General features: G+C 41.5%; 1 protein-coding gene across 1 annotated transcript; it reads right to left on the reverse strand.

Moving 5' to 3' along the window:
• Window positions 1-4,281: 4,281 nt before the first annotated feature.
• Window positions 4,282-6,167, reverse strand: CRTAP (cartilage associated protein). The gene has a single exon (XM_083148145.1). It carries the CDS (start codon window positions 5,668-5,670, stop codon window positions 4,447-4,449), a length of 1,224 nt encoding a protein of 407 aa, XP_083004271.1. The 5' UTR covers window positions 5,671-6,167; the 3' UTR covers window positions 4,282-4,446.
• Window positions 6,168-10,319: the final 4,152 nt, after the last annotated feature.

The following is a 10,319-nucleotide window of genomic DNA, read 5'->3' on the forward strand; positions in this document are numbered from 1 at the left end:
ACATTTTATAGCTGAAAAAAGTGGGCTATATTTGGGTAGCCTGATAATGACCGTGGTGCTAAAATTGTGATATTAGCTTATTTCTTTTGGACGCAAAATGAATGTGGCTAATATTATTATTACATTTTATTTGTAAGGCACCACGAGGGGTGCGCAGCGCTGTACACAGGGCACACATTAGTACAATACAGGGTGCACAGCATGGCAAAATAGCAAAACTGTAGCAGGGCATGCTGGGATGTGTAGTTCAACAACAGCTGGAGTGTCAAGGTTAGCCATCACTGGTCTAGGGGGAAAAACAATCTTGATCAATGTTGTGTTTCGGGGGGATAAAACACACATTAATTAACAGATGATTTGTTACATTCAATGTTCAAAATGTTCGTAAATGTGTTTTAGACCTGATTTTAGTTGATTTGAAATAAATATCGACTTTTAGTAATTATACCCCTCAAAATACCACCTTCTGACAGATTACCTCACATAAAAAGAAATCAGAAAAACAAGAGGTAGAGTTTAGATTGGATGTGTTCAACATCCTGGCTCTCAGGATGCCGGCAGTCACAATACCAACACTGGCATCCTAACTACTACAAGGACACCACTGTCAGTACACTGACTTCAGAAAGGTTACAGGCGCCAGAATCCCTAATGTTGGCATCCGAACATAAGTATGCGGGCAGCGTTAGGACGGGGAGGGGCTTTAAGTTTAGGCACTAGCGTGGGACTTAGGTTTAGGCTGCGGGCGGGGAAGGTTAGGGTTAGGCTGCGTGTAGGTGGGATTAGGCACTTAGAAGAAGGAGTTATGGTTAAGGTGTGAGGCATTGGTGTTAGGGTTAGGCCAGGGGATCCCAATCTTTTTCTTATCACGGCACCCTAGAGTATCAGAATTTTTCCACAGCACCCCTAGGCCCCAAAAATATATATCAAATGAAGTAGATTGTGTTTATATGTGCTTCTTAGGTGCAGTTATGTGGTAAAGGGCAGTATTTGGTTCTGATTGTACACATTTTCTGATTGGCAGCCACCAGCAATGGTTTTGTCCAGAAATAATAGATCATAAATAATTTGAATTGGTCCTGGATGACCAACCCGAGGCACCCCTGCAAGTGTCCCGAGGCACCCCAGGGAGCCTAGGCGCACAGTTTGGGAACCACTGGGTTAGGCACTAGTCAGAATTCCCTCAATAGTGATGCTGGCATCTGTATTCTGACAACCACCATTCCTACCGCCAGTCAACCGTATGTATCCCATATAGATAACTTTACAGATGTACTGGTATCAGATGAGATCTCAATGAGACAGGTTAAGGGGCTCTTGCACATATTCTAGCATAATAATGTCCACAGACTATGCATGAGTCTCAGATTGGGCACTGCTTGTAGTGTGTTCAATGTAATTTTGTCATTCAGAGACTTTTCTTTCACTCTCAGTAAATTAGGGAATTGTATTTATCATATGACTGGGGATGTGGTTAGGGCTGCAAAACTGTCACACTATGGGATTATCCATATGTGCTTTATGCTGATTTGTCAACTTCATACCTTCATATAGTACAGTAAGGAAACAGACATAAACCTGTATTAGAAACCATGTCTTGCACACCTGTATAAAAAAGTAGGTTGTCTCATTGATCCCCCCCCCCATCAATTTGTAAATCTAAATACTGCAGTTGTTACATTATAAATGTGCATTTTGCAGATCAGATTTAAAAGGCTAGATGTACTAAGTGGAGACAGATAAATTACCAGCCAATCAACTCATAACTGTAATTTTATAGGCTGTTTGAAAAATGAAGACAATTATTTGGTTGGTAGTTTATCTCTTTCCACTTTATCAGTCTCCAAGGCTAATACCTCATACATACTAGAAGATATGTGGTCCGATATCATGTCCAGTGCTATTAGCTCACTTGTGTGCCCTGCATGCTTGAATAAGATTCAATATAGTGTACATCTCAACCCACAAATTAGGTATAGTTTACGATGTAGAATAATGGTGTGTACACGGGATACGGTCATTGGGTCTACAGCAAGTTGATCAACAAGCATTGGGTCTACAGCAAGTTGGTCAACAAGCATTGGGTCGACACTGTTAGGTCGACATGTGGATAGGCCGACGTGGGTCAAGGCGACATGCGTCTAGGTCGACAGGTCATTAGGTCGACTCAAGCATTAGGTCAACAGTGTCTAGGTCGACAGTCAAAAGGTCGACATGGGGTTTTCCACTGTTCTTTGAGCCGACATGTGTCGACAAGCGCTATTTCATGCCCTACCATCCACTAGGGCATTGTGGGAGAATAAAATAGTGTGCCCGAAACATCGTGAGCAAAGCAAACGATGCGAGGGGATGTGGTGCACTGGAAACTGTGTCCGTGTCGACATTTGGGTCGAAAAACCCCATGTCAACCTTTTGACTGTCAACCTAGACACTGTCGAACTAACGCTTGTGTCGACCTATTGACCTGTCGACCTAAACCCATGTCGACCTAGAACTATGTTGATCTTTTCCCATGTCGATCGAACGGTGTCGACCCAATGATTGTCGACTAACTTGCTGTAGACCAAACGATCCCAACCCATGTACACACGGCGAGATTCCCTCAATCTTTGCTAACTCTGTACTATTTACATACAATTTATGCAATATACATTTGTTTTGCACTATATAGTCATTGCTGCCCTGTCTATCTGGGTTTCGATTTGTGCTGTCCCGGGAGCGCAAGGTAAAAAATCTGTGCGATCTGCATGTGATTTTGACTTTATAGTCAAATCTCACCGTGTGTACACAGCATTACACATGTGCAGAAGTGACATAAAACAGCATTGCGTGTTTAACATATAGTATGTAACTTTTTTTTACTTTTAGGTTCAAACTATAGATTGTAACCTTGCGAGCAGGGCCTTCCTACCTCTCTGGGGTCAATGCTATTGTTCAAAAAGATCTTGTGGGTGCGAGTCATCATACCAGCAGCCCAGATTTAGTAAAGCAAAAAAAGCAAGTAATTTTTTGTTTGGAACAAACCATGCAAGGTGAGCAAATACATCTATATTGTGTTTATGCAGGGTAAATATTGGCTGCATTTGCATGTAGCCCACAGATGTTAGACAGCTTTATTTTTACACTCACCCTGCCAAAATCTATAGCTCTCTTCATGTAAGCTCTGAAGACAGAGATTGGAGGTAGGAGCAGATACGGACTATGGGTGGGGTGGAGAGTTTGTGGGCTATAAACTGTCACAGCTCAAAGCAAATTGCAGAAACTGTCATTTTGATGGGCTTTTAATTAGTACAGGCATAAAAGCTGATTCTGCTGCCATTTTAGTTACTGTGACATCACCCACGTGTATGTATCAACCTATCAATCCACTCAATGGGGTAAATTTACTAAAATGGGAGGAGTTCTATTGAAAATGGGATGTTGCCCATAGCAACCAATCAGATTCATTTAACACTTTCTAGAAGATAATATAATAGGATGTTGCCCATAGCAACCAATCAGATTCTATCTTAGTAAATTTACCCCAACACATTTCTACAAAGCTGTCACTCAGTAAACGCAACAAAGAAAAACACTAGTGTTTAAAGATGCCAGGGAAGCACAAGAATTGTGTTTACATAAGACAACTAGGGGTAAATTTACTAAGATGTGAGTTCTATTTCATATGGCATGTTGCTATGGGCAACAAAACAGAATCTACTTATATATTTAGCACCTTCTAAAAGATGATTGGTTGTCCATAGCAACATCCCATCTTAGTAAAATCCCCCCCTGGAGTTCCTAGAGGAAACAGAGGGGACAAAAAACACAATTCTGAACACAACCTAAGAATGATTAAATATATGTGTTACCTACACCAAAGGAAAGCAGCCTGTAAGTTGGGAACCCACTATAGGCGATTGTTAGGCAACCATTAGATTCCACCTGCCTTATAAGCCAAACAGGTGGCAGAACTACTGCAATTACCTGGATGTCCCCTCTACTGAGCCCACGCAGAGGCCAGCACAGGTACAGTTAGCCCTGTATGACATTTCAATCCTAGAACAGAAAATGGTGGTCAGTGCACACACACTGGTCCCTACACGTGCTCAGTACAGCTGGAGAATTTATTCACATGCACTTTTGCTCCAAAACTGAAGGCACTATTATTCTAATTATTATTACTAATAATAATGACAAACCTATCTAATTTTCATAAACAGGCAAACATCTAACTGTACAACCACTTTCATTAGCATGTTCCACTTCTTCATATAGGATGTAAATATATACACAACATAGTTTTTCAATCTATGGAATTTTATTCCCATGCAAACCACATCTAGATGAAAACAGCCAAAAAGCATCATAGAACTTGTAAGATGAATTAATACAGTCAATGTCTTCTTTTAGGATTGACCACCAGAAAGAAATGTCACCAATTTAAAAAATGTATTTTTTTTTGTTTTAAAAATAAGTTGCATCCAAGAGTTCATCAAGATATTCCACCACATTGCCCTCGTCATCATCTACAAGATTCTGTACAGCATATTCATACATCTCCTTCTGTTTGGTTGTAATGTGGTGGTAAAGAGCTGCTTCTGGCCTGGGCTTGAAGTTCTCCTCTGAAAGATCCCACTTCTCCATGTGGTACTGATAGTAGATCATGTTCTGCTTCATAACTTGGTCATCTGGGTCAAAAAGCAGGTAGCTGGCCACACATGGTGCAGCATTTCGGACATCATTGAGTTTGTAATAAGCAAACTGTAGATAGTGGTACATGGTGGCCACAAATTTCTCCACCACGTATCCCCCAATGATAGGGGTGAGCTTGCTTTCACAATTTATTTTGCATTTCAGCACCTCAATGTAGTGATCTGCCACTGAAGGATAAAAGTCTTTGAAATCTTTAACCTCCCTGGAACCTTCGCAGGCAGCAGTGCATTCCTGGAAGATCTTGAAGAAGTCAGGTAGAGCCATCTCCATATCAGAAATTGAGGTTCTCCAATTTTCACCATTGTAGGCCCTCACAGCTCTAATGAACAAATTCTCATATGTCTTAGTCTCTAAATCTTTGATATGGGGCTCAGATTCTGGCATACTCTTATAATACGCCATGTTTCTCTTCATCATTTCATCATCAGGGTGCATCAGCAGAAAGGTATGGGCTGCAGCAATGGCCTTTGGCAAATTGTTTGACTTAAAGTAGGCATATTGCAAATACTTGTATGGTTCCCGAGTCTGGAACTCTTCTAGGGTCTCTCTGCTGGGTTGTGACTGCCGGAAAGCAGGAAGACCCTGCTTACATCGTTTCAGACATCGAGACCTCATCAGCACATCTCCAAACACTTTCAGTTCTGGGAAACCAGAGAAACGACCTAGATGCCCAGTATCATTTTTGCTTTCCACAACAGCACCTGGTGGATTGTCATCTACTTGTGCAGTGCTGCAGTTAAGGTTACAGAAAGCCTCACTGTCCCTTAACAGTCTGAACAACCTCAGGCTTATCTCCAGATAATTGACAGACTCAGGCCAGTTTTCATTGCCGTACTGATCTAGCCCATACTTGTATGCAGATTCCAGGGGCATCAGCTCATCTCTGGGGTAACTCCTGAAACTGTAGCGCTCATATTGAGCATTTACTGAGTAGCAGAGGAAAAGTATAAGCATGCAGCCAAGACTTTGCACCATTGTGTTATTTGCTTAAATCCAAAAAGGATTAATCAATTATGTGCATGCAAAAAAAAGATTGAAGTTCAAAGTTCACTAGTTAAAGGTCCCCATTCACGTTACTCCTCTGCCACTATAACAAGGGTTCCTAGAGCAACAGAGAGGACAGTGTAGTCTTGGAAGGACATAAAACAGAACTTACACATCGAGCTCTGAAGTTTCAGTGGGATACATGGAAGCTCCCCCTGTAATCCCTATATCCCACGTACTGTACTGTACTTCTGTCCTTTTGTGGGTCTGCTGTGGCCTCTCTTCTATGGGGCTGCTCTCTCCCCTCTGACAGGAGATCCTTTGAGTCCAGTAGTTACCACGTAGCAAGTCAGCAGCAGCAGCAGGAGGAGGAGGGGAGGAGGGGAGGAGGAGGAGGGGGCTGCACTCACACAGAGAGGATGAGGAAGGCTCTGTCTGTAGCAGCAGCAGCAGCAGTAGTAGCCTGCAGGCGGGGATACAGGAAAGGAATGCAGAACACCAGGGAACCACATTCTTATTGGCAGGCACATACTATCCCCCCTTCCTTTTTAAATAACTTTATTTATCTCTTTGTCCCGCTCGTGTACTAGTGTAAGCAGGAAATGGATTTCCCACGTGTGTTCATGTGTTGCTATTTTAGGGATTTGCTGCATCGGAAAGTTCTTCTCACCCTTCCTTGCACTAGGGATGTATATTCATCGTACAGCAGAGGTTGCAGGGCTTAAATAAAAGACAGTATACACTTGAAATATTTAAATATTTAATACAATTTGATTCTGTGCTGCGTAGTACAGTTTGTGTTTACTGTTTTATGTTATATTTTACCACACTCGATGATACGAAGTATAAATAGCCAGCGACCATCGACTCTCTAGTACCATCATGCATGTAAACACATATATGGGGCCGGGCACTAAGATGCACTAAGCTTCAACAGTGATAAAATGAAGAGTGATAAACAATCAGCCAATCATCTCCTGCCTGCCTTGTCACAAACTGTTTGAAAAATGTCAGGCAGGAGCTGATTGGCTGGCTGTTTATCACTCTCCATTTTATCACTTTTGAAGCTTAGTGCATCTGGCCCTATATAGGCCCTTATTCTGGTTGACTCGCAAAGGCTGCAAATTCGCAGCCTTGAAAGTCACCCAGATGCCGAATGCCGGTCTGCCCGCATGGGGGACTGAACAAATCTTAATATCCCCCATAGTGAAGTGAACATCAACAGCAGGATGGTGATTAGTATTTGTACATGCGCAGACCATTTGTTTTCCTCATTGTGGTGTAAAACTATTGACCATCAATGGTTACTTATGCCATTATGTGGTTGATGGCCATCCCTGATATGTTATCTGCAATATCATACTCTTGTTACCAACTACCCCTGATTTCAAGTGTAATGTTCCCAAACTTAGAAATAGCGGCTTCTGACAATTTTGTTACTATGTAGATTGAACAACTATATATGTGACACAAAGCTGATGTTTGCACAGTTGGCCAATGTTTTTTTGTATGGTGTTAAAATCGAAATTTATTCCCACCAGCACTTGTAGTGTTACTTGGGACAAAAGAGTTATTAATGGGTGGTGGCTAGGCAAGCGCAGGTGTGTCGCAACTCGCAAGCATTTCATGTGCAAATTGCAGGCAATGATTCCGTCTTTGCATACAGTTGCAGTGGTTCTGGTATCTTTGTTACGATGGGCATTCTGAGCGACCATAGGGGTACCGTAATTCTATGATGCGTCTTTGTACACAAGGTGCAGATTAGAGATGCTGCCAGTCTGCGTCTCTGTAGAAATATTAGCGGCTTGGTATACGTAGTACTGCTGAGTAGAAAGATGTAGTGATGTCACAAGTCAGGACTAGTGTCTCTGAATCAGGCTCAATGTCAATGTCAGGTTAACCAATCCCAGTGCATGCTACTAACTATGAGTAACAAAAAGGAAGTTATTATGTAAGCTATTCTGCACAAGGGCATACTATTTACTATTTATCACTACTATCAATAGCGATAAAGTGTGCACAAATAATATCACATTTATTGTGAAGATCTACTGCATCTTTCCCAGCCACCAGTAGCCATCAGCAGCTTTTCCCATCTAATATTTGGGCCTGATTCTGAATTTGGACTCACAGTCAGAGATGACCACTTCCACCCTGTCTCCGTCGCCGATTAGTGGAAGCCTTAGACCTACTCACAATTGCACAGTCAAATTCCTTTGATCGTTCATGAATTGCTTATGGATTTATGGATCTATACATTCGCATCTCTTGCAATTTTGCAATGGGAAGTGGCTTTCTCCTCACAGTCCACTGCGAATTGTCACATTAGCAGTTAGGTCTGAATTAGGCCTAAAGCCCCCATACATTAGGCTGACTTGTCCTGAGAACAGGTCAGGCCTAATTTCAGGATGACAATGGAGTTTCAAACATGCTATTTGGTCCAATTTATTGGCCTGATCGGTCGGAATCAGACCAAATTGCAGCCAGATCAGTGAATTTTTCTGTTACAGGGCCTTATTCTAGTTCACTCTTAGAGGCAAATTCCTTCTTAGCTGGACAAAACCATGTGCACTGCAGGTGGGGCAGATGTAACATGTGCAGAGAGAATTCGATTTGGGTGGGGTTTTTCTTCAAAGTGAGATCTATATTGCAGTGTAAAAATAAAGTAGTCAGTATTTTCCCTGCACAGAAACAAAATAACTCACCCAAAGCTAAATCTCTCTGCACATGTTACATCGTCCCCCCTGCAGTGCACACGGTTTTGTCCAGCTAAGAAGGAATTTGCCTCTAAGAGTGAACTTGAATAAGGCCCACAGTTCTTATAGAGTTAATATATATATATATATATATTTGTTTTAAATGATGTGGAGTTCCAGCTTTGGGTTCTTTGAGCTAGTCCTGGCTGAAAAAATACAGGGCAAAAAATGTGTGTGGTTCCACTGTATTTTATTAGTCAGCACTGGGCTGCAATCGGTCCTGGTTTCAAAAATACTTAGTCTCCTATGTCTATGCAGTCTGGGTATATTTTTCCTTTTAATGCCCTCGGATGCCTACTTTGGAACAAAAAGGACCGATCTACACTGGAATAAGTGAGTATTTTTTTTCTTTATATATTTTACAGATTATGGTGTAGTCTTCAAGACAAGAGAACTGAAGGGCTGTAGGGAATGTAGGCAGGTATTTGTGTGTGATCATGTATGTGAGTGTGCAAGGGATCCTGTATTTTTTCAACCAGGACTGGCTGAAAGAGCCTAGGGCTGGTTATGGTTTGGAGGGCCGGGACCCATTTTTTTTTTATATTATTATTTTTCATAGAAAAAAGCATGCATGGATCTCACTGATATGTGCATGCTTTTGTCAAACTCGCTAGCCAAAAGCTGGTCCGTTTTTTGCATTTTTTGGTAATGGTGTATTTGCACGTTTACAACTAACTCCCTATTACATTGCCTGAGTTGTATGTGTACAATGGCAAAACACCTGTATGTGAGCTTTGTGATTACTAGTTTCAGGACTGCAGGAAACATGTTAGTTTGTGTGTTCCCGTATGTCATTCAACCAACAGTTTCTGTTTTTTTGGGAACCTGCACACGTGGAACTTTTTCGGGTTCACTTGGGTTATCTCCCGACAAATGGGTCACAGTAAATATGGGCTATAATCGAGTAGCCCGATAGTACTAGTGGGGTAAAAAGAAGGGAGGAAGAAGTTTAGATTCAGAGGAGGAAGAGGTGGAAAAAAGACGAAACAAAAGAATATAAGAACTAAAAGTTATAAACAAGCTAAGAAAACAGTATTTAATCTATCTAGTAAAAATCTCTCCTCCTCTGACCTCTCCCTCCTAGAGAAAGGATTAAAATACTCCCCTGTTACACCCCCCAAATATGTTTACCCTTTTTGTTGAGCTTAAAAGGTTTATACGCAGTTTGTGTCGCAAACGTTACTTCGCAAAACAAGTGCTCAATAAGAATAGAGACCAAGCTGCTGCAATCATTTTAGATGAGGGTGACCAACACGCCCTGGCTGCCTTGACTGAATTGTTGGAGGAACTAGGACCAAGTTCATCAGAACCCATGAAAATATTTGACATCACGAAAGAAAAATTTCGACTTAAATCTGACTTTTTTCCCATTAAATATAAAGGATCGAGTGTCGAGAGTTTTTACAAGACAACTCTCGATGATTTTAAAAATATGTGTAAAACTGCAAACTCAAAGACTCAGACAATGAAGTCTAATCTGAGTAAAAATGAAAAAAGGCCCTGAAAAAATTGACGAAAGATACCTCCCTAACAATTAGGGAGGCAGACAAGGGAGGAGGATTGGTGGTGCAAAATAGATCGGACTACATTGCCGAAGCCAATAGGCAACTTAAAGATAAGATGTTTTACACCCCACTAACCGCTGATCCTACTAAGGAGTTCAGACTAGAATTATTCAATCTCCTTGGGTCAGCGGAGGAAGATGGGGTCATATCCAGGGAAGAGTTCCGTTTCCTTTTCTGTGAACACCCTTTGACACCTATATATTATCACCTCCCCAAAATACACAAGTCCCTCACAGCACCCCCTGGGCGTCCCATAATTTCTGGTATTAATTCAATCACATCTAATCTTTCATTTTATGTTGATACTTATCTCCAACCA

This window comes from Crinia signifera, chromosome 6 (genome assembly GCF_055691185.1).
Source record: "Crinia signifera chromosome 6, ASM5569118v1, whole genome shotgun sequence".
NCBI lineage: Eukaryota > Metazoa > Chordata > Amphibia > Anura > Myobatrachidae > Crinia > Crinia signifera.

Coding starts and splice junctions, on each gene's coding strand:
- CRTAP (XM_083148145.1), bottom strand. CDS start 5,670: ATGGTGCAAAGTCTTGGCTGCATGCTTATACTTTTCCTCTGCTACTCA.